This window comes from Gallus gallus, chromosome 5 (genome assembly GCF_016699485.2).
Source record: "Gallus gallus isolate bGalGal1 chromosome 5, bGalGal1.mat.broiler.GRCg7b, whole genome shotgun sequence".
Taxonomy (NCBI): domain Eukaryota; kingdom Metazoa; phylum Chordata; class Aves; order Galliformes; family Phasianidae; genus Gallus; species Gallus gallus.
This window is the reverse complement of record NC_052536.1, coordinates 23,039,861-23,065,644: the sequence shown is the minus strand read 5'-3', so window position 1 is coordinate 23,065,644 and position 25,784 is coordinate 23,039,861. Positions and strand designations below refer to the sequence as shown.

The 25,784-nt window shown below is 44.8% G+C and overlaps 1 protein-coding gene across 8 annotated transcripts in view; it reads right to left on the bottom strand.

The window, feature by feature from the left end:
* Positions 1–25,750, bottom strand: part of AMBRA1 (autophagy and beclin 1 regulator 1) — a 126,160-nt gene extending 100,410 nt beyond the window's left edge. For 2 of the 8 annotated variants that reach the window (XM_015287216.4, XM_015287217.4), the window contains exons 1-8: positions 25,669–25,750; positions 16,615–16,874; positions 16,305–16,363; positions 15,387–15,570; positions 14,566–14,738; positions 13,744–13,810; positions 13,003–13,149; positions 11,690–11,844 (exon numbers count right to left, since the gene is read on the bottom strand). In XM_015287216.4, coding sequence (XP_015142702.1) covers positions 11,690–11,844; positions 13,003–13,149; positions 13,744–13,810; positions 14,566–14,738; positions 15,387–15,570; positions 16,305–16,363; positions 16,615–16,749 — 920 coding nt within the window. In that variant the 5' untranslated portion in view covers positions 16,750–16,874; positions 25,669–25,750. Of the gene's footprint in view, positions 1–11,689; positions 13,150–13,743; positions 13,811–14,565; positions 14,739–15,386; positions 15,571–16,304; positions 16,364–16,614; positions 16,875–19,597; positions 20,207–21,808; positions 21,938–25,192 lie in introns of those variants that run through there. The other 6 variants (XM_004941601.5, XM_001233288.7, XM_046942522.1 and 3 more) reach the window with 5 other exon arrangements.
* Positions 25,751–25,784: the final 34 nt, after the last annotated feature.

Sequence of the window (25,784 nt, the reverse complement as noted above, 5' to 3'; positions counted from 1 at the left end):
TTCTAGACTTGTTTCAACTTTTGCACGACTATAGTTAGTCATAGAGAGCTTGGCATCAAGACTGAATTAAGACATCACAAGCAGATGACTAGAAGTGAAGAAATGGTCAAACAAGAATATGCTTTTCTTATGGCAGCTGTAAGCTCCTACAAGATATGACACCCAGACAAATCTGAGAGATATCCCTCAGATAGTCAGCAGTGATGAAAATCTAAACACTCACCTAGTCTCACAGCTGTGAGTTAGCTCCTCCAACCCCTCGTTCGCATCTGTGCTGTGCAACTCCTCCCCCTGAATAAAGAGCATGAGCTTGTGGCTGCCTTCCTTATGGGTACCTAAGCACCATTAGGCATTCTTTTGATCATGTGGGGTTTAGGTGTTTTATTGTTTGTTTGTTTTAGGGAAGAAGATTTACTTAATACAGCGAATGCCCTTTAGGGTCTTCTTTCTTTAGGGAAAGGAGGAAACAGTGACAGCAAAGATGCAAATGCAATCACAGATATGTTCCAAACATGGTCTTTGTATAACACACTTTGGTCTGCTTGGGAGAAAGAGTTTGTGCTAATTCTGATGGATGGATGAAGACAGAGAAGACACCCTTCCAGTTGAAAGTGTGGCATTCTCAGAGAATCAGAATCTATTTTTCCGAAGGAGAAGCAAGTTGTATACAAGACAGAAATTCTTGTGAAAAATATTTTCTCCCTCCACTGACTCAGTGTAAGAATCCTGTAGAAAACAAGTTTTAAGTATTTTTTAGAAAACAGCATGTCAGGTGTTCAGCTAGGATGGAAATGAGTCTATTTGAAAAGAGCACAGGGAAAAGAAGTTGTGGGAAATAAAGTAGTGCAGGTAAAAGTACAAGAAGTAGAAATAAATGTTTGGATTTGAGTTCTCTTAATCAGGAGGCAAGGAGCGGTTTCAAGAACATTTAACTGTTCTGCATTTAACAACGTCCATCTAACTAGAAGGTAATACCACATAGATTCTGTTATTACTACACATTTGCTCTCTGAGTAGGAACTTCAACCTCCACTTACCATCAGATGCCACAGGAGATACACAGCACCTTTAAGCTCATCACAGGGAAGGTCAGTGGCTCTGAGGAAGATGATGAATTCTCTTAAGTGGACCCAAAGTCACATTCTTAATCTATTATTTTCACCTGCTGACAAAGGTCATGCATCAGAACAAAAGATGAGGGAGCATTACGCAGAGGTCCTCATCACACAGCACCCAAGGAACAATTAATGTGTTATTTCAACAGGCAAGAGGAAGCACATATCCATGACAGACATTAAAAGGGTCAAGAGCAGCTACAACAGCATTGATTAGTTTGGCAGTAACTCTCAGAGGAAAAAAGAACGATGAAAGATCCTATACTTATTTTGCCATAGCAAGACTTGTTGTGGAGGAAGAAATTTATACAACTTGAGCTACTGCACATGCTGTTTTGCTCTGTAGTAGCAGATTTATAACTGTGCTCAGGATAGGACAAGCCAAGCTGAAGACAAACATTCCTACACAGACTCTTACCAACATGTGATTATATGTCAGGAATACAGCCAGAGACCAGGTCCTAGTCATCATGGCTATGAAAAAAAGGCCTGAAAGTATGGCCAGAAGATAGCCAACACACTGAACTCCCTAAGCCTGCAGACTGCTTTATTCTTCTGAGGGCTCTTCTACCTGCCCTCACATGCATAGCGTATGCCTCAAATTCTCCTTCTTCTGGGAGATCGTGACACCACCGATTATGCGGACAGCAAAAATCTCTGCATAACCACGCACTCAGATCTGCGTCAGCTTCTGGGATAATTACATAGGACTCCCACTTCTCCATAGGGAATTGAAGAGGAGGTATCTTTCTTGAGAGGGCAAGAACCATACTGTTATCTCTGTAGGTTTCTAAGGCTATGAAAACAGAGGTCCCACTGCACATCAATCACTTCATTTAAAATGCTCTCGGACAGGCTGAAATAATGAAAAAACCCAGGTCAAGGGACGACCTGCAGGACTGCTCAGCCACTTACCCCAGCCCTCCCACCTCATGAAGACGGGGGAAGGATTTGATACTAATGCATTCTGGGCAGAAAAATGAATCAGTTTCCTGGCAGATACTAAACCCTGTTTATTCACAGACTTCAGCTCCAGCAGGTGCTTTCTTGAGAAAAGAAAGGGAGGGCGTCAGTTACATCACACAGACAGCCATTTGGCGCAATCAGTTAAATATGTATGTGCAAAATGTTTAAAATGCATGTTAGCTATTCAACAGACCAGAATGGCTCAACTGGAGAAATCAAGAATCATCACTATTTTGGTTACCGTTGCATTACTGAGTCACATCACAGGTCCCTCTCTCCACCTCTCCACTTGCTCCAGGCCCAAGGAGTGAATGTGCGCTCCACTGCAAATTCTCAGGCCCAGATCCTCTAATAAGGAGCGAATAATTGGATGAGGGCAATTTGTCCCCAGGCACACTGTGCTGTGTGCATTCATAAAGAGCGTGAAAAATGAGCATGAGCATGCAATATATGTAAGTGACTGCACATCTAACGATTAAGGGCTCCTATTAGCATTAAAAAGGCACATTATAACGTCAACATCTTCAACTCCACCTCACACTCAAGAAAGCTCCAAGAATCCTTCACCTAAGATGGAAGAATCAGAGCTAGAGAAGTTCACCATCTCAAAGAGCACTATTAATTACAATTTGAGAGCAATCTCCTACACAGAATATCACACACACAAACCCAGCTCACATAGGTTAACAGGTGAACAGAAGCAACCTTTCCAGAGCAAGTGAGCCTGCCTGGACCTACTGTCTGTGATGCTGTAGCAGGAGCAGAAGTGCTCATGGAAGCTCCATGCAGACAGCACAGGAGACAGACAACCTAATAAAGAACAGCTTTCAAGGGAGGAAAGCCATGCACGCTTTTCCCGGCCTGTAGGAAAGCTGTTTCATGATGTCCTCAGATAGCTGTCTTTCAACTTCTAAGCAACCTGCGTTACAGATCTTTATTTCATGGTCATCTCTTACAGACCTCCCTACAAAAAAAAGAAACCTCAAGTACCAAAACCTTACCTGCAGGAGAAGCAATAACATAAGACAGTTTTTGGAAGCATGCACCTCTTCCATTTTAATAACAGAAAAACACTTACGTCCAATTTCTCTTGATACCATCCAGGAGCAAAAAGACAAGTGAACAGGAAGACAAGTCATAAAACAGTTCCATAACAGAGACTTGTAGGGAAACAAGTCTTCATTTCCCTGAGAGTGAAAGAAAGTGAAATTTATCCATTTCTTCTGTTGGTGAACCCTTGATTCTAGGCCTGGGCTGACAAGAAAGAGGTAAGAGAAAGGAAGTGGTTTGGCTGAGAAAACTTCATTAAGGTATTTGATAAAGCAGTGTTGCTTTTGTGCCTGCTCCGTTTGCAAGCCGGTGCAAGAATCTGCTACAGTCATTGCTGCATTTAAGTTCAGACCAACAAAAAGAAAAGAAGGCTTAAGCCTTTTCCCACATTTGGCAAAGACTGCCCATGGTCAGCTTTCTGAAGCATGGCGGGAAGCTCAGCAACAGGGAGTAACTTCCATTAGTCACTGCAAGAATGAAAGCATGGGAATCCTTTCCCCTCAAGCAATTCTCAGTCAGGAAGCAGAAAAGCAACCTTACGTTATTCTTCAGTCAGGAAACCAGTCGTCAAAGGCAGAGAGAGGAACATTTGTACACGAGGACACATCTTTCACTTGTCCTTCTACATAACAACTCGCAGAATGTTCACGAGCTCAAACTTCTAACATCTCAGTAAAACAAAGTCTTTCCTGCCCACGCAGACAGCACACTCAGTCTGGGAAAAAAACCACCAAAGCATGAGAGTGGCAGAAAACCCTCAGAGCTGGCACAGAGCTGCCCACTTCGGTACCACCGCAGCCTCTCTCACAGTTCCGGCTGCTGTAACATTTTCACGATGAAAGCCATTTTTATTTTCCATTGTTAAAAAAGGCCAAATAAACAACACTAGCCAGGTGTGTCCGTAGTCTACACGTCTCATCCACCAACACAGCTAGCAAAGTCGTCTTTGTTCCTGCATGTCCACGCTAGCATTTCCAGAACTCACTCCTACCATAAAATGTTGCCCTTCTTCCCTTAAGTCCCTCTTTCCAAACACAAACCTCAACCAGTTTGCTCTGGTTGCAAACCCCTTAACAACATCCATTTATCCCACTCACTACTGAGATATTACTCATCTCTACTGTTATTTGTAACAAGTGTCTTTGGAATTTAAAAAGCTTCAAACAGCACAAACTTTTCCAAAACTACTGTTTTATACACAAAGGCTACAAGGTTTGCAAGAAAACCCTTCTTTCCACAGCACCTATGAGAGAACGCTACTGTAAGACCTATATAATCTTTTTTCCTTGTGTACCTTACTTAAAGCCAGCTGTCTGGCCAAAATCTTCAGCCTATGTTTCATACGGAGCCTTCCAAGCTCTTTGTTGTTCACTCGACAACACAACAGGAATTCAGAACACAAATTTTATCCCAGCAGGAAGGTGATGTCTAAACACCATCACTTCCAACAGAACAGCCCAAAACAAAAGTGCCAGGACACAAAGCTAGCAGGCTTTCCAGTAGTGACGGGCCTGACTTTAGGGGCCACAGACAAATGGCAAACCCACTCAACATCTACTGATAGATTTGTTGGTTTAGATTTGGCAAAGGAAACATTTACACTGACGTTTATTCTAAGCAGTCAGAAACGTACTGCTGCATCTACAGCTCAGCAATGCACTGTCGTTCTCCTGCTCTACTCCCCCTTTCTAATTGAACTTAATACGTCACTGCTATAATAAATATTAAATATTTGAATAAACAAACCACAGTTGCTGTAAACAATTAGGAAAAAATAGTAACAACACTGTTCTTGTTAATTAAGGAACAAAACAAGGTTGAATACAGTACGCATGCATTCTGTCTCCACCACAAGACACACTTGGTAGGTTTGGGCAAGGCTGCAGTTCCCCCATGCTTCAGTTTCCTTCCCTTCAAAAAAAAGCAAAGGCAGAAGCACTGCATTCTTCTCTTTGATTTTAGGCTACCTCTAGCCATTTTGACAAAACGTTTCAGGCATGAAAATATCTCATGAGAGGCAATTCTAAGCTCAGGACAGAGGACAGAGAAATATTTTGCTTGGTTTGTTCTTAAGGATAGGATACAAGTGACGTGCAATTCACTGCTTTAAATAGTGAAAAAGCTACCAGGAGTCCATATATGCACAAATCTCAACAGCCTGGTCAATTAAACCAAAAACTAGAGCAGCACATGAGAGGCTCAGGCTCTAGGAGGATCTCCACAATCACCTTTTAAAGTGATTATACACCTTTTCCATCTTATATGCAGCACTTCCCATCACTAGGCAAGAACGTGGGCGTTCCTACTCAGCCAAACTAGTTTAATCACAGCCTGGTCCCAGCCTGACCACAAGTCAACATCACAGGTACTATTTAGAAACGGAAGAGGTGTAAGAGGCATCCCCTCGTGGTCATGAGTAAGCCATGCCTGTCTACATCAGAAAAAAAACCAAACACCACAAACATACACACATTATGGAAAAGCCTAAAAAAATAGTTAATGGTTCAGAGTATACTTGAACAAAAAAAATGAACTGCCCCATGGAAAAAGCAGTCACCCAGACTCTAGCCAACACCTGCCAAGCGTTCCTCCAGAAAAGAAGCCGCATATTATGGAAGTCTTCAGAGGAAGGATGAGCACCCATTTAAGCGGGGACAAAAACCTTCAAGGCAGTTTGTAAAGTACCTCCAGATTTGGTAGGAAATGAGTAAGAATTTGAGATGAATTTGGTGAAGTTGCTGGGGTCTCTTACAGCTTCAACTTATGGGTATTCACTTGCTATATAAAATACCTGTTTCATCTCGAGATCCACAGCTATTCTTACAAAACCTTACAGAAGCCAAGAAGCTGAGCAGCTCTCTTGGCTGCGTTCTGTATCAGCCATTTCCCCCCCGGATCCCCATTCATGCCTTTCCACAAACACCGAAGAACCTGCAAATGTATGACAACTAAGTAAATAAACTGCAATTTAGGACTCGAGGCGGGGAGGGATGGGACCTCAAGCTACGTTTTTTTCCCCTGTTTACGAGAACTCAAACATTTCAGTTCTGCAAGGAGACAAGGAAAGCAAAGAGTAAAAGCAACATTACCACCTTGTGGCAGCAAGGCAACACAGAAATGAGAAGAGTTCAGAGAAATTAGAGGGAAACAGACTGAGTGTTCCTTTTCATATCCTAGTGAGTATATGGAGAGCTACATGCTGCCAAGAAGACCATCAGGACTGAAGAAAGGTGTTCTGTGAGCAGAAAGAACAGCATTTCTGCACCTGCCACCACTTTTGGCTCTCACGGGCCTGGCAGGAGCATAGCAGAGATCTGTGGCTGCCCAGCATGTGAAACCACAGGTAGAGCACTGACATCTTTCTGAGGGCAATACCACAGCCAAACTCACTCACCACATACAACGTGGATGACTGCACCTCACTCATTACCCTGTATGTAACTTCCTCATCTCGGCCAAGCTCCGCACAGTCTCAGTCTGGGAAAGACAACTGGGCTCACTGTGCATAGCAAAAGCATAGGCACAGGGGACCTCGGTCCTCAGGCATGAGCTGGCAAAATGAAAAACAAATTTCCCCCAGACACCGTCACATGAAATTCCAGGAAAGCTCATCCACATTTGTCATTTTGTGTATACTGCATCCAAGACTGGAAAGCACTAAAAGAAGCCACGCGTTCAGTCAAACAAGCAACTTAAGCAGGCCTATTATTTGCACAGTGCTGTGGATGCTGCACTTCTGTACACTCCCAAACAAAATACAAGAGTTAATACAGATGTCTCCCGAAAAAAGAAACTCCTCCATCTCACGTGGGCTCCTACCTGTGCATGTGGCACATTTCAAAAGATTTCTCTGATTTTCAGATTGCTTCAACAGCCTACCTTGTTTGCCCAAGTAAGCAAAGGCAAAAACATTTGCTATTCTTAAAGTAGGCACAGAAGCTGTTCATTCCTCAGCCTACAGCATTTGACCTCTAGAATGAGCACAATGGAGTGGTTAGACAAGCCTGACATTGCTGCTAGACAAAGCTTCTTTAACGTAAGAGTAAGGACAACAAAACACCTTTCCTCATCAAACACAGGCTTCTTTCAAACATGCCTAACTAGAGGACAAGATTCATCTTTCATTGACGGTAATCCATTTAAATTTCTAGTAAAAATAAACAGGTAAACACTATCAAAATTGTTCCCCTTGGCACACTTGTGAACAGCTAAAGCTTGAATATGTAGACAAGTTTCTCCTAGTGCATTTCTTTCCCCCCCCACCTAGAACAGTTTCACAAGGTAAGTCTTGAGTTGCATGACTGTAGGCATGCAAATGGCACTACTTGTTCTCTGCACCCATTCTTGAAAGATTGTGGCCTACAGCGTCATGACAGAATGCAGAAGCAACAAGAGATTTAAAAACTGAGCATTCTCTATGTGTAACAACTCACTAGTTCTGTAGACACCACTGGTATCCCAATAACGTGGCCAGGGAAGTGGCATTTGGAGATTTGGATCAGTTTTGTCTGACAGCACTGCACCGTACCTATTTCATTAGCTAGCTAAAATACACGTTGGGAAGGACCACTGCTAGGGTTTTATACATCATTTTCTGAAGAAGTTGACATCAGCTACACACAAGCAAGCAGCTGACTAGAAGGATTCTGCCATATCCTTATTCAACTTGTCATTATAAATCTGAATTGGCCCATGCAACAACAATGGCTTAAAGTACTTACAGGATCTTTTTCCTCACAAAGATTACAGTATTAACACAATGCCTTCTCAACCCATTTTTAACTAACAATTTCCAGAAAAAATGAAACGAGCTATCATCTGTTGCTCAGTTATCTTTCCTTCATCCTGATCTTGCCAAAAGCTTCTATCACCAATTTCATGCAGCACGTTTCACAGACCAATTTCAGGGATTTTTAAGGCTCTTTTCACTTTGATGTTAGAAGTGAGGCAACAATCAATCCACAGGAGGGAAAAAACCAAGACCTACATTTGAATTAACAAGAACAGCTTGGAGAACCTCAGAAAAGCTGAACCTCAATCTCACCAGCTTCTGCTTAACTAAACCATGACTTTCTCCAGCTTCATACATAACTGACACAGCTTCAAGCTCCTCAATGCCCATATTGCTTTCAGGCCAAGTCGAAAATGACAAGGCTGCCATACTGCTGAGGCTCTCGGTGACACATTTCTCCAATTAGAGATGCCAGAGCTGTTAGTAAGGAATAGCTTCATTACATACTTATTAGTGCTTTCACAATTAGCCCAAGATAATTAATCCAGCATCATCAGAAAGAGCAGAATTGTTTCCATAACCAGCTGGCATAGCTGCAGCAACACAACTCAAAGAGGAATATCTTTCATTAAACTACCTATTAACTTAATTGACCCTCTACGGCAATGTCTTCTCAGCAAGCTACTTTTAGGTCAAGGAAACCACGTCAAGAAACGGACCCTGCCTTTGCATAGGGAATGGGAATGCACACACAGTTTCCAGATGCAATTTTCATCTAGGAATTTTCAGCTAGTCCATGAATAAAGTGCTCAATTGTCCAATGAGGACATCTAATGGAGAAACAAAGAAGAACATAAGGTTCAGGTTAGGAGCAAACACATGAAGGTCTCTAATGCTAAAACCTAACCTCAGGTCCACAGGTACAAAATTACCTTGATCATAAGTATGTAATGCAGTCACCACTTGCTCTCTCAGGCTTTAAGACTTACCTCCCCTCTTCTATTTCCCTATCACTTTCAGCATTACATAGCTTACTTTTCATGAACCTTAGTCATCAACTTTGCAGACTTCTGGAGCTGCAAAAATAAACACACATTTTGGATACTGCTATATAGAAAGTGGTTGCAGAACCGCCCATCAGTAGAGCACAACCCACGCCTGGGAGACTCTGCAGATGGACCTAAGGATGCACATTCTAAGGAAAAAAAAACAAAAATTATAGGTAAGAGGACGCCTGCCAACTTGTTATTGCTCTATGAGGAAAAATGTAACAGTTGGTTAGAGAAGGGTAAAAAATTACAGCTGCAGGATACAGGTATTCCACACAAAAGGTTCCTTCTAAGGGCAAAGATTTCATAAAGCTCCCCACAGGTCCAACCAGCATGTTTAACAGGAAAGCAAATAAAGCTTTGCTTCAAGAAAATAGAGCATTTCACTACCACCAGACTGCTCACTGCTTCCAGGCTCCTTACCTCACTATACTATACCTATACTATTACCTCGCTCATACTATAGTCACCTATACTTCAGTTAGAAGTGAAGAAACCCCTGCCATGCCTGCTTTTAAGGAAAGTCTGATAGTAGAAGCAGGAGATTGAAAAATAAAAGAGTCCCTAGTCAGCCATCTCTGACAAAAGCATTTCACAACAGGCTTCAAACTATAGGAATTCCTCAGGAATTAAGCCTACTCATTGAGCTACGTGCCTCAAATTCACCCATCCTAGCAAAAAGCATCTGTTCTCAGTGGTGATCAGGTAGGCAATTGACCCTGTACAGATGCTACAATAATGGAGCAGACAGCAGCAACCAGCACCTGCAAAGTCACCCAGAGATCCAGTTACAGGATTTTAGCTCTAAAGCCACAATCAGTTCAGCTCCTGCATGGTGGAGTAGACTGAGATGTATGCCCCAGGTAATTTTTAAAGAAATAGTAACTCCTACAGAACCAGCTGGAGGACTGTACCTATAGATTCCATTACACCTCACTGTCCAAATAAGTACCAATAGTCTGATCACTGCATTTACCCTCTATTTCTGACGCTTCAGTGACTTAGTCCAGAGAACAAGCAACATAGTGGAGTGGAGATAAGAGCATGTACAGCTGTTTCAAAAGAAAGGTGATGTAAAACTTACTCAAGTGCCATTTCAAAGGTAAATTTGCCAGTTCCTTCCCACCACTCTGCTCTTTTGTATGGGTCTAGAGGATACCTAACACAAACTAGAGCCAGGTAGGTCCCAGCCCAAGAAAGAAGTAGTTACCATGTAATCAGCTTGAGACTCTCACGGCAGGCAATAAAACAAATAAACAAACAAACAAACAAAAAACTGGGGCAAGGATTTAGAAGCAGATGAATAATTTCGTGACCACCACAACTTACTTGCTATACAAACACAGCAACAAGAAAGGCAGCCACTGTTCCAGCCCAAGTATAAGCAGCTTATCTGCAGGAAGAAGGAAAGAATTCCCTTTCCTCAGGCACTCCTGTGTACAAAGCTTCATCAGTCAGTACCATTCGCACCAAACCTGGAAACTTTACTTTTCTAAAGCACACAGCATCCATTTCTGAGAAACACCAGGACTGGACCTTTCCTCTGGCAAATGCATAAATCACTTGACCAAGAGGATGTCAAACTGAAAGCTGTGAGGAAACCCTATGCAAAGAATGCCTATGTAGCTGAATCATTGCTACAAGCCAGCAGAGAGCAAGCCCAATTTGGCTTGCTCTGTTTCTTCTAACACATCTTCAGCCTTAAAAATCCTCCCAAAACAGAATCACCTTGCTAAAAAAGAATACAGCAGGTCCTATAATTTCCATTGATCGGTAGGCTCCCAAACAGCTCTCACCAGATTCAGGTGAACAGAAACCACTTTCAAAACTTACTTCTGTATCAAAGGCAAGCAAAGCACATGGGTTTGATAAAACACACTTTTGAGGGCCACAAAAATGATCCAAGGGATGGACCACCTCCCCTACAAAGACAGGCTGTGAGAGTTGGGGTTGTTCAGCCTGGAGAAGAGAAGGCTCCAGGGAGACCTGATAGCAGCCCTTCAGTATCTAAAGGGTGGGGCTAAAAGAAAGAAGGGGACAGACTCTTTAGCAGGGTCTGTTATGACAAGACATGGGGAAATGGTTTCAAACTAAAGGATGGGAGATTTAGATTGGATATAAGGAAGCAGTTTTTTATAATAAGGGTAGTAAGGCACTGGAGCAGATTGCCCAGAGATGGTGGATGCCCCATCCTTGGAGACATTCAAAGTGAGGCTGGACTGGGCTCTGAGCAAGCCTATCTAGCTGTAGGTGCCCCTGTTCATTATACGGAAGTTGGACTAGGTGGCCTTTAAGGGTCCCTTACAACTCAAACAATTCTATGATTCTATGACTCAGAAAAGCAGTTCCCAATTCCCGCTTGATCTCCCATGCATAACCTGGGCAGATTCTCCATCCACAGCATGCACATGGTATGACATACTAAGGACAGCAGCATATCCTGCATTCCCACCCCTCTGCAACATCTGGGAAACATCAGGAGCACAGTTCATGCGAGAGCTTTGCTACAAGAGCATGTCCTTTTGCCTGTATGTGCTATCATCCTCCTTCCTCATTAAGGGGCCTGCTCCCTGTCCTTACAACCTTCAGAACCTATAAACAGAATGACAACGGCAGCTATAAAAGACATCAGTACAGTGTCTCAGCGTTTTCATCTACACAAATAGCACATGAACACATAAGAAAAGGTTTTAAACTCTGAAAATTCTGAAAAACTCAGACCAGATGGGAAAGGTTTAAGAAAAAAATGGAGGAGGAAGGCCGGGCATATATCTTACCTCCTGAGTGAATCCTCCTCTGAGCTTTCCTCAGGCATTTCCTGGTTTAAGGCCTCCTGTGATACATTCCCAGGTCTGCTTGAAGCCGACTGGCTGTAAACTCTCTCCCAGTGCCCCGTCTCCTGGTTAAAGACCACTCCCACGGTCCTCTCCTCCTGCGGGGTGGAAGAGCTGCCCAGCTGCAGCCTGCTAGAGGCAGGAGCTCTGCCCTCGGTTCTCTCTGCAGGCTGCACCTGGCTGGTATTTGGAGGCACACCCTCAAATGTGCTTTGGACCTGCCCTGATGTGTAGCTAGGCGTGCTTCTTTCCCAGCGCAGCGTGTCATTGTTAAAGGTCAGCAGGTTATGACAAGCGCGACAGCGGTTCAGGTGACCCCGGGACAAATTGGAATTGTTTTCACTGCTGTGTGGAGCCTGCTGATGGGAGGGACCAGGCCGATCAGGCTCAATGTTGTTGTTGAGCATTTCTTGAGCCTGTTGAGACTGGCTGGGCTCCCCAGCAATTCCCTGATCTAACTCCTGAAGTCGGTCATATTCCAGGAAGAATCGCCTCAAATCACACTGGAGCTCATTACGGATGCTGGCCGGATTGCTCGGGCCAGTGCCACTACCACTGTCCGCCTCAGCCCCTGGGGCTAGGAAGCCTCTCCCTTCTGTTGCAGAGGTATAGACCGATGCCTGAGAACCTCCCTCCTGCTGCCGCAGCACCGACAGCAAGCTCACGGAGGAGGCACTGGTCCTAGGGGGAGGCATGGCTTCCAGCTCTGACCGGGAGCTCATGTTCAGCACTGTCCTGGACCAGTCAGACCCGCCCAAGCCCGAAGCCATCTCTCTTGCAGACTGCTGGTAGCGGGACTGGTGGCCTGCCAAGGGCCCGCTCAGGGACCGCCGCGTGGGGCCCAGGCTAAGGTTGCGCAGGGTGTTGCCAGCAGCGCTGCTCTGAACTGTGCTGAAAGCAGAGGGCCTGTTAAGTATCCCCTGCTCCTCCTGTGCTACAGATGCCTGCTCTGGGGGCTGGTAAGGCTCTGTCTGCACAGAGGAGAAGGACGTGCCAGTGGCCCCAGAAGACGTGGAGGGTGCGTTTTCCTGGTGTGGGAAGAGAGAAGACGGAAGTCTTGCACTAGAGCATCGGCTGCAAAGGCACAACATCCCCAAGTGCTGGCAGCACTCTGCTGTGGGGTAGCTGACACGCTCCCGGAGCCTGTTATAAACAGATGCCCTTGTGTTCTCACTGGCTGGAGGCGGAGGTGGTGGTGGTGGAGGCGGTGGAGGGGATGGGGTAGCAGAGTCTTGAACACTGTTTTGCTCTCCCACCTGTATGCCAGAGGAGCGGGAGGACAACATATGCAGGAAGTTGTGGAGGAGAGGTGTGCGCCTCACGGGCTGAGAGGGAAGGATAGCGCGCTGGCGATAATGCGGCATCTCTGTGCTGTCCACGGAGATTTCCACTTCCTCGTCGCTCTGCAGAAGGAAACAAAGTTCAGCTTCCTTACAGCAGAAATCCTACACTTCCAGATAAACACAAGAAAGCCAACTACTATCCCAGACAGATGAAAGGATGTGATAAAGCCTCTTCCTAGAGATGAAAAAAAGAGTCTGGCGTTTACTTGCAGGAAGCCAGACTTCAAAGGAGCTCATTTTTGGGATCCAGACAAGCTCTTCCTGCAGCCGAGTGAGCTTCAACAACACACAGTTTATACCAACAGAATCAGCAGCATCTGAGAGTCAGCAGCTGTGGAGGAGCATTGCTAATCATACCTTGCATAGCTTCAAATCCAAAAGAATGTCACAAACAACTGAAAGAGCGGGGGCATGAAGAAATCTGTCCCACCACTAATGACAGAGGGGGCAAAACAAGCACACTTAAGAGTTCTTTAATAGTCTTGCACATTATGTGAAAACATTCCCATGACCAATGAAGCTGGAACACAACTCAGCTTGGAAAGTCTTCAGGTTTTTGTAACAGCATAAGGCTGCTTAGGAACAGACTAGGGTTAATACACGTGGAGCATCCTGTAAAGAGTCAGCCAGTGAGGGTACTCACATTACCCTTACCTGCTGGTTGGAAGGGTTAACAATTGCCGTGAGCAAGTAGTGTCCCAAGGGATCAAACCGTACTAGCCTAAAACAAAAGCAAAGACAGTATCAATCACCAGTTCACATTCCACATTGACACAGGAAGTTGGACACAAAAGAAAATCCTACGCAAAATCCTACACAATGAGAATGTGACTACATTACTATCTTTGCCTCTGAAGGATGTCAAAAAGCTTATGCGTTAAGAAAATACATTTATTTACCTGAGGACTGCACCTATTTATTTTTTTTTAGTCCACAGCAACACTACAGAAAAGTTAAAAGCTGGAAGCAAGCACTTCTGTATCAGTTGAAACAGACAGGAAGTTTTAGGGAAGACATACATATAAATTACAATTTGGAATTAAGTACAAAGGGAGAGATTAACTCCTCTTGAATGTTTCTTCACTGTCTTAAACTGCTCAAAGGAAGGCATCAAGTTTCCAGCAACAGTTTCCTCTGTAATAGCGCTTGCATAGTAGTTCAGCACTCTCTTCCAGCAACTTCTGGGTTCCCTCATCCTTAATGCTGACAAGTTTAATAACCAAGTTTACAAACAAAAACGGAGTAGATCCAAAGATATTTATAGGACTATAAATAAGAACAGCCAAACTGATACACTATTTCCAATTGCTTTGCCTCCTGCCCACAGAACTCATTCTACTAGTTAGGTGAAAGACTTGCAGACAATTCTTCTGTCCGTGTGAAGGACTGCAGTATCCCATAGGAACAACCCTCAGCCCCCAAGCCAGACCACTTTTTCTAGATAAGCATTCACTGCCCCTGGAAACAGGAACTCACCGGACCCGCTCCATTTCGCTGGCTGTTTTCACCACTGCAAAAGGCTCTCTTCGGCTCCAGTCCCAGAAATGTATCTCATTGGCCGTTGCAATCAGCAAGAGCTGAGCCGTAGGATGAAAAGCGAGCGATGCAATGGCATTGTTGCTATCCGTGAACCAGCTTTCACTTCCACCCTGGGTGAGGAGTCAAGAATCACAAGCAGTTTATCACGCAGTTTGAGGTCATTGGGTTTCCATGTATGTGCCCTCTCCAAAACTGCCTACAGCATGGAAGTGACATATTTGCAACAGCAACAGCCACTCTAATATGAGTCCATGTCCAGAACATTGGACTGCCTGCAACAATGACCACAGAAGTATTTTTACAACTAAGTATGTCTCAAGCAGCCCATACAAACACTGCCCTTCAGAACAACCAGGTGAATACACAAGTTTTGTCTCTGGGAAGATCATTCAGGAAAGTAGAACAGGCAGGGCAGGAGCTTCTCTAATGAAAAGTTCAAATATGCCCAGTGGAATGAAAGATGTCAAGCCTTTCACATAAGCTTAACAGGCACCTTGCACAAAATTCTCCTGAACTAGAGATGATCTGTACCACTCATGCCAAATATATGTGCAGGGATAAGAAGAATGACCTACCTGGCCTGACTGAATGAAGAATCTGTCATCATCTCTCTAGACAAAGGAGGATGGCTACAATCTGTTCTATGTGAAACTTCCAAACAGGTTTCTTACCGGGCAACATTTAGGAAACAATTTCAGACTAAAAAGGTCAACCACCCACCCAATACGAAAGGTGTATGAGTTTCAGGAAAGACTTACATGTAGATCCCAAATTCTAACCTCCCCATCTAGGCATCCTGAAGCAATGAGGCCTGGAATGGTGGGATGGAAGGTCACACACCAGGGAGTGCGGCGATGTCCAACCAAAGAATGAACACACTTGCCCGTTTTCACCTCTGTGATGTAGATGTTGTGGTTCACATGTGTGGAAGCCATTAGGGTCCTGGGAATGCAGAAGGCAGGATAAAAATCAGCATGAAAAGAGTACAGCAAGACCAAACTGTGGTTAGCTTCAACTCAACAGGGTCTTTCCACATCTAACCCAGCAGCAATCCCACACAGAGCCCCACACTCAAAGGATAAGAAGCTACTGTATCACCAGAGGCAGTAGAGGTTCTTGTGGCCAGATTTTGGGGTTCATGCAAGCAAGCTCATCAGATCTGCAAGCACAAACTTGACTTTTAAAGTCAGTCAACATACAGCTCAGAAGAAACTCTTTTGAGTGACAGTTTGGGGCGAATAAACATTCCCAGTTTTCCACACCAGCTCAACCAGAGTCAAGTGACACTGAGAGATCCCACCTCCATTTCTGTTTCCAACATAGGCATCATTCTGCTCTGTTCTCTCGTCCTCAATATCCCAGTGGATGTGCCCCAACACTTGGAATGTTGTGATGAAGCACCCTTTACTCACTCAAGTTTTTTATGAAATCTCATGGCAGTCATACAAATCCTTCTTCCTTAAAACTACACACCACTTGGACATCTCAGAAATTAAATATCAGCTACTCCTGAAGCTGTGAGATTAGGAAGGTGTGAAAGTTCCATCCATGCATGTCAGGAACCAGAAGTTTCTCTTGGCTGTTCAGGCTTGAACAACTCAGTGGGCACAAACCTCCTTCACTTCTGCAAGTGCAAGGAGACCGCTGAAACGGGGAATGAACTAGGAGTTAATTACCTGTCTGGACTAAACGCCAGCAAGAAGGTGGAGCGTGGACTGTCTGGTAACTCAACTTTCTGAAAAAGCCAACAAAGCAGGAAGTGTTGCAAGTGTCATATGATCATACTTGAACTGTAAGCCACACAGACAATAAGGGGAACCTGCTGCAGGAACATATCTAGTATCACACCACTGCAGGAACTGAACACAGCCAGAGAGCATATCAATTGTAACACATAAAATATACAATCATGAGAACTTATTTCAAATCCCTGCCTCCCATCCCCCAACTCCAGCATCAACCTGCACACCTCTTCCACCACCTTACCTTGCCCTCCCATTTCATCCATCGAGTTTTATCCTCCACCAACTCCTGCAGGAGCCGCTGAGCTCCCAGTGCCTGGGTACCTCGTTCCCTACCCCACAGGATGCGGACCGCATTCTTCTCCGGTACAACCTTCATGACTCTCGGCAGCCAATGTGACACCAACTACTGGGAGAAGACACCAGCAGGAACCTTCCAGATGACAACCAGCACCAAGCTACCAACAGGCTATCCACATTTCAACCTTTTATCTTCATGGAAACCTAGAAAGAGAACGATAAGAAAGGCAGTTTTTAGCTGGATGAAAAAAGAACTCTAAATCCCATTACACCAGATTTAAGAGGAAAATCTTTCTCTGTCCCAGCTTTTGCTACCTTCTTCTATTATCAAGACCCAAGTTTGACAGTTCTGCAACGAAAGATTACTTTAAAAGGTTTTTGAAAGCATCCAGCCCCTTCCACATACAGATGTCCCAGATATACCACATCCAAAGAGAATTAAAATATTGGACTTGAAAACTCTCACCCTTCCCAACATCTCTTGCTGTACATAATAAAGAAGGAAGATTTATAAACTGACAGTCTTTGAACCTTAAAGAGATATCACTTATCTGGGAAGACTAAGATAGCAAGAGAAAGAGCATTAAAAAATTGACAACACCAGAGAGAAGTCTTAGGGGAATCACGCAGATTTCAATAATAGTAACCTGTAGCACTGCAAAGGTCAGACAACTGGAACACCTCAAGTCCTAATTATATCCAATTCCATCCCAACAGTTTACAACATATGAAAACAACCACTTATCAGACCAAAGCCTTTCACTGAAGGCTGTAGTGATACAGTGGCCAATTCCATTGAGATGACTCATTCTGTCTGCAAATCATCTTTCCGTCTACTCTGTTCTTAGAAAAACAGTTCACCCAAGTAATACCAAATGGCAAAGATTAATACTTTTAGTACACTTTGAGCTACCAAGGAAAAGTATTAATAATATCTGGATGTTTTTTTATTTTCCTAAAAAAAAAATAATAATAATAATAAGCTCTTTGACAGAAGCAAACATAGCAACCCTAATAGCAACCATGTTGCACAGCCTTTGAATGGTCTCACACAGAGGGGTTTGTTATCAAAAGCTCTCCAGTTAAGATTTTTTTAGAATAGACAGAACAAGGAACACTGCTGCAATGCTGCTACCTTCTGATCCCAGCAGAGCACATATACTACCCTGTCATCTCTTTACAATGTAAAGATCTAAAGATGAGTCCTCCCTGCTACATGTCACATTGAACAAAACCACCCATGTGCTACTGTGAAGAAAGCAGCAACATTAAAACAAAAAAACCTTGAACCCACCATACATCACACACAGGAAAAAAGATAGACATGCACAAGAAGAGCTGAATTCTTATGTGACAGAATTCAAAGCAGTCATCAGCAAACCTTCCCTTCCTCCCTAAAAACAAAAAGCCTCCTGAGCAGATGATTGAAGACAGCTGCTGCTTACAGGGAGGAGCTCAACAGATAAGCCAGGAAATAAGTTCTGATAAAGCAGACCAGTTTTTATTTGTAAAAGTTCAACGAAGTGCAATGAAAGTGATGAACAACTGCATGAGTCTTCCCAGAAAATAAATTCAGAGCAGAGAAATTCAAGTTAGCTGGAAATTCCCTGATACTTAATATGAACAATACGGGAATCTTCTATTTTAATAGAGAAGCTAAACTCCTCAGTATAAAGTAAACCTTCTTTTAAGAATCTGTGAAAGTCAGCCAAACCTTAGATAGGAGTTATCTACAAAATAAAAGCCTTACTGAAAAGCAACAGAAAGACTAAAGCTGTTATGCTGTAAGAGTTCACAAAAGCAACTGCACAGACAAAAAAAGGCCAGATCCAGAACAAGGCTAACTGGAGTAGATAAAGCCAAAAGTGCCATGTAACACCAGAATCGCGACACCAAAGTCTTTTTTGTCCACTATGCTAATAAATCCACACCTGTATTCTGCAAACACCAGTCAGCCATTCAAAAGTGACCAGGATCAGAGCGGAAGAAGCATGGCAGAGGACAGCTTAAGAACAACACAGGCAAAAACCAAACCTATTTTACGGGAGCAAACTATAAGCATAGCTTCATCTAGTGAATCTGAGAAAACAGCAGCCAAAGTCTTTACGGGTTCTTTCAAGGTGTAAGTACTACATCAACCCAAGAATAAATGTCTAAGCCAAACACAAATGGAAGACCAGACTTGCAGCTGGAATAAGCTGAAGTCTAAAGAGACCTCAAACCTCAAGGATCAGAGCAGCCTTCCAACAGGTGTGAAGAACAAACAACCTCAGTAACTGAAGAGATCCAATAATTTACAAGCAGGAGAGCCCAATTATTCATGAAAAAGAACAAGCTCTGACAACTTCAGAACATTTCAGTTCTAGTAGAAAGACTAATGTTACATGAAGTACAATAGCAACAAGGAAATCAAGATGTTTATCAAACACCTTGATGTTTATTTATGCCGTGAGCAAGTTTACATATTGTAAAATAAACAGATAACACCTCCAACTGCGTTTTGTGAACACCTTGTACTCACCTTACTTAAAGGCTAAGTCACCTTCACAGCGTAATAGCGAGTACCTACCTTAAAACAGCTTATCTACATCTTTGCAGATGTGTATTAATTTCTTGAACTAATTTGGATACCACAAATGCTTCACAGGTGAACACGTTCACACTTGATGTTTTTCCTGCAGGGACTGTCCCTCATTTTTCAGCCACTGTCAACTGACTCAACCTCTTGAAGTCATTTGAAAAGAAAACAAAATAAACCCAGAGACTTAAAGCCTAAGGACTACCCTGTTAGCCTGCTGAACACGTGGAGAAGTTGGGATCTCTTCAGAGAGCGCTGAGCGCAGCCCCTGGAGCAGAGCTGCCACACCAGAGTCACCCATCCCTTTGTGGCCAAGCTTTACTCATGCATCCGAAGTTTAATGCCTTACCTGAACCAGTCTGAACGCAGGAACTGCTCTCCACTACCTGGCTCTGCAAGATGGGCAAGGAAAAAAGGACTCAGAGCCTTTAAGTAGAGAAAGAGATGCAGTGCAGATAGGGGCATTAATTCTGCTACCTATAGTAGGAAGGCTAACTTGGTTACTGGATTCTCTCTCGGTTGTTTTGACTAACAATGGAGCTCAATGAGCTTAAAAACACTGCTCATGTCTCAGCACAAAGGAAATTTGCAGCCCAGCGTACCAAAGCTGCCCAGGCCAGAGGTGGAGCAATTCAGTACCAGCTGCTGCTATTACAGACACCTGAGCTACCGCAGCTGACGAATGGCTGGCCACCAGAACAAGGAACTGCTCTGCAACGGGTATTTTTCTGTTTTCTTGCTTTGGTTTTAAATCAGGATGACCCAAAGTGGTGTGCATCATCTAGAAGATGAGGTGATGGCTTGGATGCGGTCCAGGGCACCAGACAAATTCTGAAAATGGAAACTCAAATTTTTCTACAATTGGCAGCTTTGTTTCCTTAACAGTTTTCTCCCTCCAGGGCATTTCAGGACAGCATGCTGGGCTGTTTACAATTTTGGAAAAAGCAATACACAGCCCAGCCCCAAGTCTTCTGACTTGCTCTGCGCCAGCTGTCCTTGAAGAAGCCTCAAGAATTCCCAGACTCGGATCAATATGAGCCCCACTGCGACTTTACAGATGTTGAACTGCTAGAAAACCACGGCAAAGCAGCAAACCAGTAACACTTTGGGGTGGCACAGGACCCCAAGAAACTGCCAACAAATAGGTGAGGACAGAAATGGAACAAAAAAAGCACATGCAAATGGCCTTACATAAAGGACGCCAGGATATTTTATGCATTATGCAGCAGTACAGTGCTCCAATTAGATGCCTCAGCACTTTACAGAGATCTTGGTCCTATTTTCAACATACACACTGCTTTGGCATTAACAACTGTGTGGAGAATCCGGGAGCACAGCTGGCGACCAGAAAATGCTGTTTATAATGGGAGTTGTATCCAAAAGATGCCTCAAAGTCCTTTTGTCAGGTGTAAAGACTTTCAGAATGCATTGGCTATCAAGGTGATGTGAACCCCATAAGTTATGGGCCAGCGCCAGCATCACATATTGCAGTACAAGAACACATGCTGGGGGGGAAAAGCAAACAAAAGTAAGCTACAACTTTTGTGGATGACGAAGCATGTGACCAACCTGCAAAAGCACAAGCAGACTCAGACAATTTGTACTGGGAACAGCCCCATGCTCCAGCCATGCCCCTGTGTACCTTGTAAGCCTATTGCTTCTATTTTCAAGATGTCTCTTCCCAAGTGAAGCATCCAGTCACTATCAATAAAGCATGCCATTTCATTTAGTCTAAATTAAGCTTCAGGCTGCAGGCTTTGAATATCAGCACATCATTTCTTAAGCAGTTCTCATGCAACATTGGCAGTGATTAGAATAAGTAAAAGATCCACACGAATGTGCAAATACAGGCAGGGATAAGAGAAAAGGACTTAGAAAAAAGCTCAACTTCCATTGGGCTGTAAGGAATAGTACAATGCTCTCAAGAATATTTTGATTGTATTTAATAAATCTCAGTGATAACTTAGCAATCCGTCCCTTATACATGATAATAAGATCAGGCATGAAAACAGTTGATAAAGTGGTACAAACCACAGCCTTGTTTATACTTCAGGTTTTCCCCCTCTGCAATATGGGGATAATGATGCCAGCATCTTCCTAAATCACACAAAACAACACATGTAAGAAACCCTGGAGACTATATCCTAGTTAGAAGACCACATCAGTTCCACCAGCAGTTTTATGAGAACACTGATTCAATGCATACCAAGCGCAGTGCCGTTCCTTCCAACCCTCCTCATGTCTCCACTTGAAAGACTGAGCAAAATAAAAAACAGCTTACGTAAAATCAAAACAAAAAAAAAGCCGATTTGCCCTCTCTGTGCTGCATCAGCCCAGCTAAACAAACGAGAGAAGCCAAAGAGTCCTAGTTTGGTAAGTAATCGAACTACACAGCAATGGAATTCAAACAATGCAATAACAAGAAAATCAGTAAAAATGGGTGACATGACTCATACCCAGAATAGCTCTGCTGATCTAAACTTAGAGCCTCCTGCTCCTCCAAAGCTAGTCCCATGCTCAGTACTGAGCAGCCAGAACACATGGATTTCTGAGAACGTACCTGATCAGCTCCACAGTTAAATTTCCTTTCCACGCCACTATTTGTCTTCCCTTAACTCCACCTGTACCACCTCTACTTAAGCTTCAGGAGTACACTCAGAGGTTCTGCCTCTTTGTGGGCTTAAAAAAAAACAAAACAGAAAAGGTTTTTCATGGAGACAACTTCAGTAGTCCACAGAGGTACAACAACCAACTTCCTCAAGCTCAGTTAATCAAAACAGTGAAGGAAGCAGAACTAGAGTGCTTTCTGCTTCTACCCTCTGCATCAATGATTATCCTTAAAAAACAAACCAATAAAATACAACACACCAACTTAAGTGAAGACACTGGAAATATGGAAGTTCCTGACCTCAGGCTACTAAAGAGCATAAAGCCAGCCCTCAACCTATCTGCCCTAAACTGTCAGAAGAAAGGAAAGTAAGGAGGAGGATAGAAAGCAAGTGCGTGATTTGAAGTCTTCCTTTGACCAAGGCCAGAGAGATTTGGAAAGCAACTCCAAAGCACACCTTCTGCAGATGCATGAGATACACCGTTCTAAGCCGTATCTGCAACTCTGAGCACTTCCACATAAATCACAACAGGATCATGGAAGAAAAATAACCAGAATTAGTGCTTCTTGATTAAAAAAATCATAATTGTGCTTTAAATTGGAACTACAAGCAGCTCAGGAAATGTAATTAAATCACAAAGACATCAGGAGTACACTGTCAGTTTGAGATACCGTATGACACCAACAGAGAGCTGACTGCCAGCAGAATGTTAATTTGTCTTCCCAGTCTGCATTAAATGATTACGATACTCTTAAGAGAACTTTTCAGTCAAGAGAAGTACATTTAATTGCCAGCTATTTACAGCAAAACTATCAGGAAGTGGAAGAGAAAGTTGCAGATATCAGCTTCTGAAGGTCAGCAAACTGATGGTAAAGATGAGAAGGGAAGTTGCAAAAAAAAGGTAAGTGATAAGCTGTGTCTGGTGCCGGATGGCTCCACTGCCCTGTGGTATTTATTATGGAGCACTTTCACTTCTACTATTACTACTTCCACACAAGCTTCGTGAATTCTTGAGAAGATACTAGCTTCGATCCTCAAGCTAAGAGAACATATAATTTTACAAAGCTATAAGAGATGTCAAATAGGAGACATGAGATCCAGCAGACTGCATGTTTCCTAACTCCATGGTCAGCCCATGGTACCTCTGGCTTATTATGGCACACTGTAGGAAATGAGGGACAGAGAGAAACAGAGCAAAAAATAATGTAAATCAACCCCTTCCCAGAAGCACTCTGAAGCAGATAACAGAGTAAAGAAACGCGCAATCCAAGGGGAAGTGTTTCATTCATTCAAAGCTGAGCTCAAGGTATGCCCGCTTAAACGAAGCAAGGAAGAAAAAACAACTGGAAGTGAGAACACTTTGTCAAAAAACACAGCTCCGTGTGACTTTCCTGTTCACATGGAAATAATCAAACATGGTAACAAGGTAAAAAGCAGTGATTAGCTACACAGAAGCTGAAGTCTTTATGCACACCTTTCCCCTTCTCTGTCTCTGAAAGCGAGATTAGCACAAGGTGGGGGAAAAGTAAGGCAGTGTCAGGAGCAGGGCTCAGAGGCTCCTCTCAGCAATTCCACGCTGCACAAGGTGGTGAATTAGCACTGTACGCCAGCAATGGGCAGCAGGCAGAGGTTGCTCCAGGGACAGCCCAAGAGCTCACTCTGGCAGTGAGGACTCTCCACATTCAGCCTTAGCATCTCACCACCCCGTGTGTCCTCACACAGCTCTCAGGAACTGGGGAAGCAAAGTTCCTGGACAACAGGTACAGTCAAAGATCCTAGCAGCCAGTATTGACCCACCAGGCACACAGGTCTCCCCTGGTTTTAAGCAATCCAATCAATGGGCCTTTCACTAAGCAATTGTTTTACAAGTGAACAACCTTCAATTTAAAAAGTTCTAGTATTAATCCCCTTTCACTGCCCTGCTACTTTTGAAAACCGTAGCTCTTCTGCCCTCCGATCATTCATATTTTGACTCTGTCCCTTCCCTTGCTAGGCAAGTGCAGGACATTAACATAAGAGCACACAAGGTAACTATTAACATGCACTATGCCCCTCATCAGCTCTCCATAAAAGCACAACATGGAGGAAAAAAGAAAAAAGTACCTTAATGCTATTTGTCTCAAGAGTACTAATGAATATTAACATCAACGACTTTGCAAGTGTTCCAAATTCAGTTTGTTTGCCAACCAGTGCACAGAAGAAACTGAAGTCATTTTCCAACAGTTTCACAAAAGAATATGATGCAAGAAAGGAGCAAGTACTCAGATCCCTACCCTATGGCAGGGGGGTAGTAGTGGACTGTATTACTGTTCCTCTTCTTTACAAATGGTCGTTGCAGCTGCACAAAAGCTAAAATTGCTGCATGGAAAAGTAGAAAACAAGCAACCAAGAATCCCAAGGGTCACCTATGACTCACGAAAGGGCAAAAGAAAGAAAATTAAGGAGAAGCTGTCAGCAAAGTAAACAATCTGCGTAACTCCCCAGCAGCGAAGCCTGAAGAGGCGAGTCCACATATCTGGATCCAGGCACATTCCGTGTTCCAAATACTGGAAGAATAAAAGCCAAAATGCAATAGAGAGCCTACACTGCCACAACCCAACCGGCGAGCACAAGGTGCCCAGACGTCACCTCGCCCCACTTTCAGAAAACTAACCCAAACCAAAGCTGAGCAGCACTGTAATGGGCTGCCAGGGAACACACATCAGGAACAGGTCACGGCCAGGCCCCACTTCAGCACTCCACCAGCAATCCAAAAGAGGATGGGAGTGGCAGCGGCTAAGATGCCAGATGACATTTGCAATGGCCACCGAACTAACCGGGTGGGGCAGTAAACAAGGGCAGCACAGAAGAACACAGTGGGCTCCATACAGAGCTCTGCAAATGTATTGTGTGGAGGAGAAGCGGAGCGGCACGGAGCGCTCTGCCTGAACACAGCTGCACTCACCGAGGACTCACTCATACCTTGATAAAAGCCTGTTGTGAATCCATCTGCTACAGCAGGTTAACGTTAAAGTATACACTGGGAAAAAAAAACAGTGAGTGACAATCCCAAATGACCCTTGGGATTGAAAAGCCTTTTTCAGAGCAGAACTTGTGTTGCAAGCTTCCCAGGGGCAGCACAAGGAGAGCACTTTCAGAGAACTTGGAACACGGTGGGTGAAAGCAGGGGTGTTTCGATACCCACTGAAGGCCCGGGCTGTGCTCCACCACAAGCAGAGCGGCGCCAGGGTCAGCACCAGGGGCACACGTTGGGGCCTTTCGCACCGGACATTACTTAAAAGGCGAACGCTCCGCACCACACAGCGAAACACTGAGGAAAAGACCCGAAAACGCACCCCCCGCAGAGGGCCCTGCCGTCCCGCGGGGCTCCCAGCGCGGCCCTCTGGAGCGTAGAACTGGGGAGCAGCTCGAGGGCCGGGCCGGGGCAGCGCGCAGCGGGGGCACGGCTCTCCATCCCCGGCCCGGCTGCCGGGGGCCCAGCAGCGCCACGGCGCTTCTCCCGGGCCGCCCCTCCCGGCCCCGCGCCCCGGAAGCCGAGCGCTTCCTTCGCACGGGCCGCACCCGCCCGCCGCTGCCGGCACGGGGAGCTCGGCCCGGGGAAGGGCCCGTGTGCAGGCCGCGGGCCCGGAACTCCCTCACAAAGGCCGCGGCCCCGCACCTCCCGCCAGGCCCCCGGCCCCGCGCGGGCCGGTGCCGCAGCCTTCCGGGGCCCCGCTGTGGGGACGGCCGCGCCCGCGCGCCCGCCCGGGGAGCGGCGGCGCGGCACTGCGCTACAGCCGAAGCCGGGCCGAGGCGCGGGCCCGGAGCCTACCTGAGGCGGGGGGCCGGGCCGGGCGGGCAGGAGCAGCCCCCAAAGCTCGCTCGCCTTCGCCTCCGCCGCCGCTCCGAGCTCCGGCCAGGCCAGGCAGCCGAGCGCCGAGCCGGGGC